Genomic DNA, 14,427 nt, shown 5'->3' on the forward strand with positions numbered 1-14,427 from the left:
GTATGGACACGGACAATATTCTAACATTAACATGCAGGTACACTATAATCAAATCAAAGACTTTTCTCTTTTTAAAAATTTTGTATGACTCCTAGCATGTGGAGAAATGAGAATGCCCTCAATTAAGTGATTTATTTTTAACTAGTTGGATGTTTCAACTGTCAGGACAAAAGTACATTGCTTTTTAGTACCAAACAAGCTCAATTACTTACAGGAGCTCAGTGATTAGGACTTTCTGGTATATTTTGTTAGTCCCACTGCAAGCCCACAATCCAAAGATTATGCATTTCCACGTCATGTACCACCAACAGGTATCCAATACCTACTCCACAGTGTTCCAAGTAACTTAAATCACAGAATAAAATTTATTCATGAGTCCTCTTAAAATGTTGGCAATTCAGTGATTCATTGAAGAAAAAATAGGTTGTGAATGTTTGCTTTCACAATTTTCTACTTGTCAGTTTTATACCAAAATACATACTTGAGATGTTACTCACAAAATAGATTAATTATAATTATAGACAGGTTTATGCTAAGATACAAAAGAGTAAGTGCTTGACTTGTAAATTTCAACTTTATTTACAAAAGTTCTATAAACAAAGATGCCATTCTACTCCTTTAAAATATTATAGCTGATCATTTTCATGAAAACCATTTACATTCTTTGAATCTTTCTACATAAAACTTAATTATAGGATGAGCAAACAACATCACAGGGTAGTCTAATACATAAAATCAAAAGAAAATTTTTTTTAAAAATCTAGCACAAATGCTAGAAAGAACAGAATAAGAATCGAGAATCACACCCTTTAATGTACACTATTGCACCAAGAATTGGAAATGATCTTTTTTTAAGGTGGCAAATGTCCAAAACAATCTTCTAGCACGTATAGTTTGTGACTACTTTAGGATTGTTCATATAGGCTATTTATGCTGATTTTATAAAATAAATTATTGTAAAAAGGGCACAGACTTTGCTTCAGAGTTTCATTATGATCTCATCATTTGGGCCAATTTAAAATAAATACATATAAAGAACTAACAACAACAAAAAAAAACCACATGATTGACTTAGAAAATGGAATTCTCCCTGAAGTCAGAGAGCATTGCCCCTTATAGTATCAATACATTTTAGTTCTTCATAGCAGAGACGATATACAGCTTAAATAACCAAAGAGTATGGAATAAGATGGTCCAAATTACCTACTTATCATTTATATGTAATAATTACTTATTTTAAATCCTTTAAATTTTATTTAGTGGGATAGTCACTCTCACATCATAACGAAGCCACAAGGAATTTAAAAACTTTGGAAAACACTTTATCCCTGAGCATTGACAGAGGAAGTGACAGTCTTGTACCCTTTTAACAATCTTTACTACAGCATGAACTATTAACAGTCAGCAGTCAAATGTATTCCAATCCTGCAGCACTACTGTTTCTGATCTTTTTGTAATGAAACAAGTGTAACATTAAAAAAAAATCAGATAAATAGAAACTCTGGTTTTATTGTCAACTCTGTAGTTTTTGTTTTTTGTTTTGTGAAGTGCAAGATCAGCCTGCTAAGAAATGTTCAGCAATGACTGATGCAATAACTTCTGTTGGCATCTTGTCTTCTGAGTCTTCATTTGTCCCACTGATGTTCAGCCAAATAATAAAAGCAACACAATAGTAATTGAGTTTACTATTATCAATGGCACTGAAAAGAAAACAGAGCATTTGTTAGTATAAGGAAAAATGAAGAGAAAAAACCCTAAGTGGTAACTAGCATTCAAGAAGATGAAAATATCTAACAATATGCAATCATAATCATGTTTAAATGTTTACCATAGAGAAACATTAAAAACTACACTATCATAAAACCCAAATCTTATGGCTGTAAACCTTGGAATTAAGGTTAAACTGTACAATAGATGAAGAAGAAATATCTTTGATGGTGCCATTCAATTCTGAGAACAGAGCAGACCTGGGCAAATCAGTATGTCTGCACATTTGAGTTAGAAATACAGTGCAAAAAAGGTTTGGTATCTTACTAAATTAAAGAACTCTGAACCCAAAGCTGTCAATGACACAGTTGAGAGAGAGAAGAGACTCCAATCAATGTTTAAATATAAGGTATCTGAACTCCTGATTTGCTAGAAAGTATTTTTCCAATAGAATGGCAGACAGAGGACCTTTATTTTTCCTTTGGACACATTCCATAACATTAAATGGCTCCATTTTCTGGAAGGAATAGTTTCTTAAAAGTTAGGGTATCATTCTTTTACTCTAATAGGTAACACACAGATTATAATACTTAAACATTGTATATGCATCAAGTAGCTTGCCTACAAAGAAGAGGCAACCTAAGAAAGAAGCCAATAACTTTGAAGGAGTAAACGCAGGTTAGAGAGGAAAGAAATCTCCACTACAAAAAGGGTATGTAACAATATTCACATTCAGTAACTTTGGTACCAGAAACAATTAAAACTTTAGAGTACAACTTTTTCTTCTTACCTCTCATCACGGTTCTTACAGATCGAATAAGGTTCATTAGCTGAGATTTAATTCCTGGCTCTTCTCCAAATCCACCAATTCCTTGGTCTGTTCCCCAGCCGACTGTATAATATAAAGATTAGATATGTTAAAATTTATCACGAACTCACCTTGCCCTCAGTCAATTTAAAAAGAGAATTTTTAGCCCTTATTAAAGACATAGACTATAAAATCATTACCTTAAAGTTAATAAAATATTGAATTATTTTAGATTTTATGAACAGCAATATTAACCTTTCCTTGCATTTATATTTTTGAGTTTATAAAACAATCTACACCCCAAATATTCCATGGCATTTTAATTCACTGAAGGTGACTGCTGTTATACCAACTGGTTTTTATTCCCTTCTTTCAAAATACCAAAGCATTTCTCACATCCAAGCTGAAAACCAGAGTGTCAAGTACAAAATCCAACATAAAACTATTATAGCTAAGAATCATTATCTACATTTCTTGGGTAAAATTTACATGGCCACAGCTTAGTGGGCCTTCATAGCATGATGTAGACTGCCAGCAGGATGCCGCTTTTTCCCATTTTCTCTCATTGTCCCCCTCATTTCCAACTGTAATGAGAGGACTGTAGCCCATTACACTTGTTAGTCTCTGTAAGTCAATCTTTTACCTTCCTCTGTGTTATTTTTCAATGATAAGCCATTACCTCATTAACTTTATATCCTAATTATTTTTTAGTATAATATACATTCTTTTTGGTACTTCATGCCCTTGTTTTTGCAATTTGTCCTTCTCTCGTCCTCATTTCAAGTCCATTTTTCACCATCTCATAAGATTACATAGTTTAATTCCTGACAGGCTAACCTCTAAACTTGATGGCAGAGAGAAAAGTTTTTACACTATACATCAAAGAACTAAGTATCAGGAAACAAGATTTCACTTTGTTTAATCAGTTTTTATGTAGTAGAGGCAAGCACTACATGTTTGCTTTTTTTTTTTTTTTTTGCCAGTCCTGGGCCTTGGACCCAGGGCCTGAGCACTGTCCCTGGCTTCTTTTTGCTCAAGGCTAGCACTCTGCCACTTGAGTCACAGCGCCACTTCTGGCCATTTTCTGTATATGTGGTGCTGGGGAATTGAACCCAGGGCTTCAAGTATACGAGGCAAGCACTCTTGCCACTAGGCCATATCCCCAGCCCAGTTTTTATGTAGTAGAAATGAAGGTTAAAAAGGGTCACTTGCCTTTTGTTATTCAATGAGAAACATTGAGGTATACAACTAAAAATTCAAGTTCAAAGCAGAGTTGGTGTTTTTCTCCTGCTTCCTCTTCAAAGTTTAGCTGGGGTTCCTATAGCTCTTCCAGTTCACAAGGATCTTACTATTTTTTGAGCTTTCAGGGTACACTACATCATCATAGCTGTTACTACTACAGCTTTTACTGTCTTGTGGGACTTACATTAAGTGCTTCCATAGATGCTTCTGTAACCTTGCTATTTGAACTGTTTGAATTTTTTCCTTTCAAGGGTTAGGAGACCCAAAATTTGGTGATGATTCCCATTGTCTACTCAATGGAATCCAAAGTTCTTAAACTGACATTCTGTAATAAGCCAATGGGTTCTGAAACCAGTCCCCTATGGAAACTAAGGGACCACTGTTTTCCTATGCACAATTATCCATCAATTAAGGTACATGGTAAGTACAGCTACATCTAGGGTTGACTTCAGTGTCAGGACTTACCCAAATTGCCTTCCTCATATCATAATTAACTTTTCTCCTTGCTCTCCAAATAAGCCTCTGACATAGTAAATCTCACCTTCTTGGTTTGTTGTTCCCCATTAAATTTTTAGAAGACAGGGACAATTTAGGCATCTTTCTTCATCCTTCCCACACCACATGAAAGTATGTAACAAATGCATGTGGAATTCAACTGAACTATAATACAGTAAACTTAAGATAAAGTAAGGTAAGTTCTAGGATCATAAGTGAAACTTCTGGGTAACATGTTTTTCTTCCTTTTAAAGACACATGAATTAATTAAAAGATGAACTAATCATTCAATGATAGCTTTGGGAAGAAGGAAGAAATTCTCTAGTATTAAATATACACATCTACCCAAACTAATTTCAGAAATATAAAATAATGTGCTATACAGAACAAATATACCTGCGTATGGCCTTAGTGCTACCCCTGAGCTTTTCACTCAATGCTAGTGCTCTACCACTTTGAGCCACAGCACCACTCCTGGTTTTCTGGTGGTTAAGTGCAGATATGAGTCTCACAAACTTTCTTGCCAAGGCTGGCTTTGAATCATGATCCACAGATCTGTCTCCCGAGTGGCTAGGATTACATGAGTGAACCATGGGTGCCTGGCTCTCTTCTACCTGTAAGTCTTCTTCTCTTTGTGTGTCCCTCTCTCTCGTAAGTACACCTATGTCATTTCTCCAACATTTGTTTGTTAGTTTGGAAGTTTCAGTTTAGGGCTGAGGTGTGTTTGAAGTGATAGAGACTCTGACTTGAGCGAAGGGCTCTGAATTTGAGCCTTTTGTCTCATTTGTTCATTTATCTGTGTTTGGGAAGGTAAGGGGGGAGCAGAGAAATGATGGAACAACAGGTAAAAAAAAAATGCCACTAGACACTATGTTGAAAATGAACTATATAACTTATGGTGGAGGATGGGAGGGAAAAACTGGGAGAGTGCACAAGGGAAACGGTGACACTGTTCAAAAAGAAATGTATTTTTTATCTGACTTATCTGTAACCCCTCTGATTATTATATTTACAATAACAATTTAAAACATGCATTCAAAAAAGAAAATATTGTAAAGGCACATGTTTGGTTACCTGGAAAGAGTCAATAAACAAAATGGCATCACACTCAACAGTCTAATTAGAAATAAGAAACATTCAAAATAAGAAAATTAACACTTTAAAACTTTGAAGAAAAATTAAGTTTCAGTCTAGAACTTAAAATGCAACACACAGATCAATTAGAAAACTAAGTCATTTTTATTGTTCAAGTATGAATAGCTAATATTCAATGAAAGTATATATATATATGCACAGAATACTGGTTATTTGTGTAATCAATAATTGGTTAAATATAAGGAAGAGAAAGCACAAGTGTGCTGCTGATATAGCAGAACTGTATCAAACATGCCATAGTGATATGTAATAACTTAAAGCGTATCTAAAAATGGTTGTTTTCGAGAAATGGACAAGGAGAAATGGAGCAAAGAGCATCTATGTTTTTGTACAGCCTGAAGAGTTTTTACTCTGAAGACAATCTACATATTTGGTAAAAATAAAAGTTTAAAAGTAAAATTGTAAAGATGTATATCTGTTGGTAAAAGACACTCTCTGCAATTAGTCTTTCCTCTCTAGACAGTGAACATTTTGAAAGTAGGGAAAATGTGGAGGAGTTTTCTCCACAAGTCACTTGGAGTATTTAAAATTGTTTTAAAACTATCTTTCAATATATTACCACTTTTTATCTTCTGCCAGTACTGGGGGTTTGAACTTAAGGTCTTGAGCTTGCTAGGCAGATGCTCTACTGCTTGAGCTATGTCTCTTTTGGTTGGGCCTAGGCCACCCTCAGACTGTGATCCTCCCACCTACACTTCCTGTAGTACTGGGCCCTGATTTTGTTTTTTCACTTAATTTTTAAAATATTTTCATTGCCGGGCTGGGGATATAGCCTAGTGGCAAGAGTGCCTGCCTCGGATACACGAGGCCCTAGGTTCGATTCCCCAGCACCACATATACAGAAAACGGCCAGAAGCGGCGCTGTGGCTCAAGTGGCAGAGTGCTAGCCTTGAGCGGGAAGAAGCCAGGGACAGTGCTCAGGCCCTGAGTCCAAGGCCCAGGACTGGCCAAAAAAAAAAGAAAAAAAATATTTTCATTGCCAAAATTAGTCCTTTCAACATGTCACAATTTCTCAGAAGAGACCTGTTACTATATCAAACATACCATGTACCTAATTTTCCTATTGTGCTAGTCCTAGGACTTGAGCTCAGGGCCTTGGGGCTGTTCCTGAGCTTTTTTTGCTCAAGGTCACAGTTCCACTTCAGGCTCTCAGTAGTTTATTCGAGATGACAGAGACTCACAGACTATCCTCTCCCAGCAGGGTTGGAACTTCGATCCTCAGCTCTTAGCCTCCTGAGAAGCTAGGATTACAGGCATGAGTTACCACCGGTACCTGGCTACATGAACCTATTTTTTATTAGAAACTATAATTCCCAGCATTCATTTTTTGTTTATATCTGTATCATGAGAGGAATGACTTCAAGAAAAAGAAAATTCTCTAACATTAAACCTCCAATAGGATAAAACTCTGTAACAGGATTACTTTAAGGGAAACATCAACATTTAAGTATTAAAACATATGGTAAATTCTTGGGTAATTATAATCCAGTTTCCATTCTTTTACCATCAGAATGAAAAAAACCACTTAGGGTGGAGAATAAATAATTTATCTAGATATTTCGCAGAAATGCAAATGTGACAAGTAAAAAACCAGGTGCCAGAGATTACTTTTTATTATAACAAACAATTTTCCCCTCAACTGCTATGTCGGGAGTCTCAGTTGTTTTCCTCAGGAACCTAGCCAAAGCTTTACAAGGTTGTTTTTTTTTGAAAAAAAAAAAAAAAAGAAAGAAAGGAAGATTTAATTTTGTGGCTGTTTTGTCATGTTCATAACTCCAAGGCCTAGCAAATGATAAGGCCAGCTAGTAGAAGTCATTGTCATAATCTTGGAAATGAACTCCCACAGAAAAAGTTTACTGATCGCTAATCAAACCTCAAACCAGACCTCAAAAAACTTATACAAAATGGCAATCCATCCCAGCTGAGTCAAAAATTCTCAGCTAGACACTTTCTTTTTTTTTTTGGCCAGTCCTGGGCCTTGGACTCAGGGCCTGAGCACCCTCCCTGGCTTCTTCCTGCTCAAGGCTAGCACTCTGCCACCTGAACCACAGCGCCCCTTCTGGCCGTTTTTCATATATATGGTGCTGGGGAATTGAACCAAGAGCTTCATGTGTAGGAGGCAAGCACTCTTGCCACTAGGCCATATTCCCAGACCCTCAGCTAGACACTTTCTAAAAGAAAAACAAAAAGTATTAAGGTTTTGAGGATTGGCTGGCTCTGAACAAATCTGTCTTTCTGAGATCAGTTTCTATATATGTAAAATAGAGTGAAGAAAGGCCCTACCAGACCTGGACTGTGCTGGCACTTAGATCTTGGACTTCCATCCTCCAAAACTGAGGAAATAAGAGTTCTATTGCTTAAGCAATGGAGGCTATTTAATTAGTTGTGGCAACCAGAGCACCATTTCCTGTTTATTTTGTATTATATCATTGTATCACAGCTTAGTGATGGATACAGTATGTATCTAATTGATACTGAGTACCACAAAGAAAAGCTCTAATAAGAACAATCCAATGGGTACTAAAAGCCACTATTTGCCCCTAATACTGTGTAGAACCCAGAAGAAACAACACATTCTCTGCACTACTGGACTAGCTCAACTATTTGTATAAATAAGCCCTCAAATCAGGAATTGTAGGAATAATGGCAGAGTTATTCAGTTATTTAGAAAGCATTTATCCACTGTTTGAACAGTAAAGATAAGAGAATCTTCCTCAATCTACCAGAGGATGCAGGAAACTACAGTGGTGTTATGGCAATGAAGATGGTCCAAAATGGTTTGTGGAAGATGGAAATGCCAGGGGTAGGATTAAAGGATGTGCCAGGTGTTAGCCAGTTGAAGAAAAATGGTAGATCTCTGAAGGAAGAGGAAGTGGTGTGAGTAATGGCTCAGCCCTGAGCCCCAGCACCATGGTGAGACTGTCACAGAGGCTTAATTCTAGGAAGGGAAAGGAGAAGAAAGAGGCTATGGATATTGAAGAACTGCAAAGAAACTACTGGAGAACTGCAAAGAAACAGTAAATAGGCTCAGCTTTGCCTGAAAGGCATAAAGGGAAAAAAAAATTAGAAACAGAGTGAACAGTAAGAAGGTAGTGACAAGAGCTAAGAACATATACAGGCAACAGTAAGTACTTAAGGTATTTCCATTGATTTTGGATAACTTACAACAGTTTTTCCACTTAGATAAGTGGTTGCAGTGTTTTCCTTTAGTTCTAGGACCATATGCAAAACACACCCTCTACGGCTCAAAGTGGATCAAAGACTTCATTGTCAGACCAGAAACTTTGAAATTACTGCAAGAGGGACTAGGAGGAACACTAGAACTCATAGGCATAAGCAGAAACTTAAAAAAAAAAAAAAAAAAGAGAGAGAGTCCCAGGGGCAGAGCAGATAGAAAAGAAACTTGACAAATGGGATTACATCAAAATAAGGTTTCTGCACAGCAAAGGACATCGTTCCTGAACTAGAAAGACAGCCAACAGACTGAGAGAAGGTACTTAACAGCAATATATCTGACAAAGGTCTATTACCTAAAATATACAAAGAACTCTAGAAACTAACCCCTCCAAAAGCTAATAAGCCATCACTAGATGGACAAAGGTATTAAGGACTTCTCAGAAGAGGCAAAGAATGGCAAAGAAACATGAGGAAATGCTCAAAATCTCTGGCCATAAAGGAAAAGCAAATCAAAACTACTCTGGGATACCATCTCACTCCACTTAGATTGGCCAACATAAAGCATTTGAACAACAAATGCTGGCAGGTGTGTGAGGGGAAAAAAACACCTTACTGCACTGTGGGTGAGAAAGTAAACTACTCTGGACAGAAGTCTGGAAGTTCCTCAAAAAACTAAACATAGATCTTCCCTACAACCCACCTTACCACCTTTGGGCATCTACCCAGAATATCACAAGCCAGGATACCATAAAGACACTTGTACATCCAAGTTCACTGCTGCACTATCCATAATAGCCAAGTTATGGAAACAGCTCAGATGCCCTACAATAGTAGATCAGAACAATGTAGTACTTATATACAACAAAAATTTACATAGCCATTAGGAAGAGTATGTCATTTGCAGGGAAACAGATGGACCTACCCCAATTCATGTTAAGCCAAGCTCACAGAGCATGAATGCTTTCCTCTCATTTGTGGAACCTAGATCTAAAATACACTCGAACATGATAAATTATACAGGACTCTAGGGATTCAGTGCGACCAAAGGCAGATCTCTTAGGGGAAAAACCCAAAGGCACAATGTCTCCATGCCTCTGATCATATAAAATGTGCCTCTGATCATATAAAATGATATTTAGTGAAATGAATTTCAGGAAGTGTAAATAAGGCTTTTTAAAAAAAATATTGTTTGTGGGGCAGGGGAGTGCAACAGAAAGCAAAGAAATGGAGGTACAAAGGGTAAACAAATGCAGCAGTGGTACTCAGTAGATACTATGTTGAAAATGAACTATACAACTTGTGGGCAGAGGTGGGAGAAAAAAATGGGAGAGAACAAAGAAGGGAGATACTGTCCAAAAAGAAATGTACTCATTTAACTGACTTATGAAACAGTAATCCCTCTGAATATCACCTTTGTATTAACAAAAATAAAAACACACCCTCCAATAAAAAACTTCTCTTCTACTTCTGGGCAGAAATAGATAAGTGGAAGACAAAGTTCTGGAGGGCAAAGTGTATGTATTATCATTTCTGGGCTAGTCCAACAGTTTGTGGCAGTTTCCATCTAGGGGACAAATCTCAATCACCAGAGACATTTGGAAAATACTCCCTGTTGAAATTCACTCGTAGAAAAGTTGAATGTCTAGACTACAGTCTAAGCATTCTATTTTTTTTAAATATACTTCTAACAACAATAGAATTTGTTTTGATACCTTTGTTGAAAAAAACCAACAAATCATAAGTAGAAGGTCGATTTCTGGTTGTTGAATTCTACTTGGTCAATATATTGTTTTGATTACAATGACTTTGTAGCAGGCAAAAAAAAAAAAAAAAAAACAACAAAACCAACCCAAAACAAACCCTGAATTCTCCAACTTGTTCTTCTCTTTTAAGGTAGTTTTGACTGAGTTGGGTGTGTGGCTCAAGTGGAATGTGTCTGCCTAGAAACCTTATTATAAAACAATAAATTTCTTTAAAAAAACAACTAACTTGGACTTTTGGTACAAATTGCATTAAATCTATAAATTATCAAGTGTTGTCATCTATGCACATAAGGTGGATGTTGTTTCAAAGTTCCTGATCTTTAATTTTTTTTAATTCCTTGTAGTTTTCCTAAAAAAAACTTGCAGTTCTTTTGCCAAATTTTTTTTGCCTAAGTATTTATATTTTTGATACTAATTTCATTAATTACCTTTTATGATTCTTTATGTATAGAAAGGCAGTTTGTTCTTATATATCTTCTTGCATACTATAACCTTTCTGAACTTGTTCATTAGCCTCATATCTGATAGTTGCGGAAAATACACCCTTTTTAGGGCACAATTCAACCAGTAACATGATCACTTTTTTTTTTTCCATGATCACTCTTAATTTCAATGTAGTATAGTACTAAATGGATGGATTTGGTCAGAATGCTTTGTACTACTACTTTCTAGCTGGTGATTTTTACAAAAATTGTTCTCTTTGTGCTCCAGGTTCCCTACCAATCAAGTATTAATGAAAACAGTAATTATCCCTTAGAGTTGCTGTGAGGTTACACAAGTATATATGTAAAACACCTAATACAGATACAACACATAGTGACTACTACATAATACTATTACATTATTCTTTACAACCACCCATCTCCATTTGCTCTATTTGGAACAATTCTTCCCACAGCCACTCCACTCTTTCCAATCTGTACTCCATACAGCAGCTTGAAGGATCTCAAAAAATACCAATCTAGTTACATCACATCCTTGCTTAAGCCTGTCTTCACCTGCCTGAGAATTTTCACTAGGTCTACACTGCTTACACTTTTTTCAATTGCTTAACTCCAATTTCAGGTTGGGCATATTTCCTCCAAAAAGCTTTCGCAAACTCAAAGGTGGCATCACCCAGCACTATAGTTAATATGCAGCATACTTTTTCATTTAAATATAATTAGGAGGGCAGGGTAACTGCTGTAAAATCAGCTCCTACTACACGGGTTTGGCGCATAATTTGTGCTCAATAAGTTGAAATGAATAATAACTGAATCAGTCAATCCTGCTTGTGTGTTTGAATTCTTATGATTCACACGGATATACTTGGCACACTATGACAAACGATCCACTTGTATCCTGACTCAATTTTGTCTGAATACCGCAGGAAGCAGCCTGCGCAAGCTGGCACGGAGATCTGATTGTGGGGTCCCCAATAAGCATACATTTGCGTTTGCATCTTTGACTTCTGGAGTCTAGCACAGTCTTGGCACAGCAATCCACCTTGGGTAAATCACTTGGAACTAGTGGCTGGATGTCCTAACAACTTTCATCCCTTTCTCTTTTCCTATTTAACCCCAAAACCCAGGGGACCCCCATTTTGAGGTCCATCAATCCATTCCCCTAGCTGAAAATACTCAAGCGCGAACCACGCCCCCCACTAACCCAACTCGCAACTCAAAACTCCAGATCCTAACTTTTCCATCAATGAAATCCGCCATAAGGTCGCCGATTGGGGGTAAGTAGCCTCGGACGGGGAGGTGGGGGGACACGCCCCGGTCTCCTACCACCCCAGACCCCCGCACACAGTGGGGCGTCAGCCTGACTCCATGGACTCCAATTTAGCCACGTGAACGTGGTTTAACCGGACTCCCCTCCGCCTTCCGCCGTCCGCTCATCCCCGAGCCGCGCCCTCGGCCACCGTCTGCGTCCCTCCGGATCGGTCTCCCCGCCCCCCCCCCCCCATCCCGGTCCCCCCACGCGCGCGGCCTCGCCGGGCCCCGCCCCACCCCCACCCCCGACACCTCAGCCCCGCGGCCCCTCTCACTGTTCTTAAGAAAGCGCTCCTCGTGCAGCACCGCAATGGCGTTGACGCAGAGCAGGGCGGCCTGCAGCAACGAGTACAGAGTAAAGGCCATGGTGGTTGGAAGCCGGCCGGAGGCCCAACCGACTCCTCTCTCCTGCCGCCGCAGTGGACGTGGCGCCGCCACAGCCGCGGCGCTTTCCGACGGGAGCCGGCGGGGCCCAAAACGCGGGGCCTTCCGGGAAGCCCCGCCCACCAGGCGAAGGCCCGCCCGCGCCAGGCGAAGGCCCGCCCTCGAGCTTACGTCATCCCGCGGCCTGGATTGACGCCGCCCCTCGCTGCAGCCCCGGCTAGTGAACCGAGAGAGGCACGTGTATGTCTGGGCTTGATTGACGCGCCAGATTTCCAAGACTTGGGAAGGCGAAAAAAGGTGTACCTTAGAGTTTTTTTTTTTTTTAAAGGTTGAGCACACACATATTGGAATAATATTTTGAATAAAATGAAAGGCAATAGATACTCAGCAGGTTTATCATCTGTTTTCACTTTGTTTGCTGTGTATCTGAAAATACTAAAATTTCATAGCAAGTTTGCATTATGATTCTAAGAAGAGTGCTGTTCCAGATACTCTTGAGAACTGTATGAGGGGGTCAACCTTTCAACATTGCCAGTTTACCCTCTAGGTAAACGGTATTTTGACAATTAAAAATTTTTTTCTTTTGCCAACACCGAAGTTTGAACTCAGGTCCTGGTGCTTGCTGGTCTTGCTTGTGCAGCTGGTGCTCTACCACTTGAACCGCGTCTACAACCCAGATCTTATCAATTATTTTGGAGATGGAGTCTCTCAGACTTTTCTCAAACTGGCAGTTCTGTAGATCTCAGCCTCCTGAGTGGCTAGGATTACAGGCATGAGCCACCTGTGTCATGCCAATTTAAAAAAAATAAAATAAAAATAACATATCTCAAAATTATTCCGTGGAAAAACTTTCCTTTACTAAATTCTAGCCAGGATCCTCTGAGCTGTCTTTTGGAGTAGGCCTCCATCTTAGCCTACTAGAAATTACAGAATTGCGGCACAAATTATTTCATTTATCCCTTTTCTCTCACTATGGAAGACTCAAATAGGCATTAAAAATGTTTCTAACAGTTCCAGCTTTCATTGATACAACGACCCTAGCCCACTTCAAAGTGCTTGCCTGAGAAAGCTCAAAACGGTCCAAAAGCATCTATTGTTCATTCTAGTCAACACCTAAGGACTAGCTCTGCCCACTCCTCCTATAGCATTTACTGGAGAGGGCTTATGGTTGTGAATCCTTCCTCAAACTCTTGGAAATGTATCCATCTCTATGAGTCAGGAGCTCCTTCTCTGGGACCTGAAAGCCATCTTTTAAAATGCAATTATCAGGAAGTATAGAGACTTTATCTCTGAATCCTAATTTCCTTCAAAATCACACTTATACTGATACATTCTTTGTAATTTTTTATTTCCCTAACTTTACAGACCACTCTTGGTCCCCTTTCCTCATTACCTGCTTAAGCCCCTTGTTACCTCTGATCCCACCCAAGTTGAAATCAATTCATACTCAGCTACCTTCCTGTTTTATTAGTATCTTACTGATTAAAATCTATCCTTATCATTTTAATAGGTGGCTTTATCTTGGACTGCATCAGTAAGAAATTCTCATGTACACAATGTTAGATAGTGAGATGTGGTTTGGGAACAAGTGGGCAAAGCCATCCTATCCTGAGCTTGTCAAGGTCCACTAGCATAGAAAAGAAGGTAAGTACAGCAAAGGATTTTGGATAGCTGTGTGTTGCTACTAGTGCAAGAGAGACTGGAAAAAAGTCTTAATTTCCCAAGAAGAAATTGGACTTATATAAACCAACTAATTAGTACCCAAGCACTAAGATATGTATTATTTCCCACCGTATATTAAACACTATCTCCAAACGCTAGCTTTAAGTGTATCAGATAGAGAAAGACATGAAAATAAAATAAATGCAACTTACGAACCAACAGGATAAAAAGGACATTGTCAGATTCTCCAGTTCATCAAAGCCCATAAATTCTAGATAGA

The 14,427-nt window shown here is 38.4% G+C and overlaps 1 protein-coding gene across 1 annotated transcript; it reads right to left on the bottom strand.

The window, feature by feature from the left end:
- Positions 1 to 555: 555 nt before the first annotated feature.
- Ier3ip1 (immediate early response 3 interacting protein 1) lies at positions 556 to 12,558 on the bottom strand. Its single transcript, XM_048363138.1, has 3 exons — positions 12,377 to 12,558; positions 2,498 to 2,599; positions 556 to 1,700 (listed from the first exon to the last, which is right to left on the bottom strand). Exons 1-3 carry the CDS (start codon positions 12,465 to 12,467, stop codon positions 1,645 to 1,647), a joined length of 249 nt encoding a protein of 82 aa, XP_048219095.1. The 5' UTR covers positions 12,468 to 12,558; the 3' UTR covers positions 556 to 1,644.
- Between the last annotated feature and the right edge of the window lie 1,869 nt (positions 12,559 to 14,427).

This window comes from Perognathus longimembris, chromosome 15 (assembly GCF_023159225.1).
Source record: "Perognathus longimembris pacificus isolate PPM17 chromosome 15, ASM2315922v1, whole genome shotgun sequence".
Classification (NCBI taxonomy): Eukaryota; Metazoa; Chordata; class Mammalia; order Rodentia; family Heteromyidae; genus Perognathus; species Perognathus longimembris.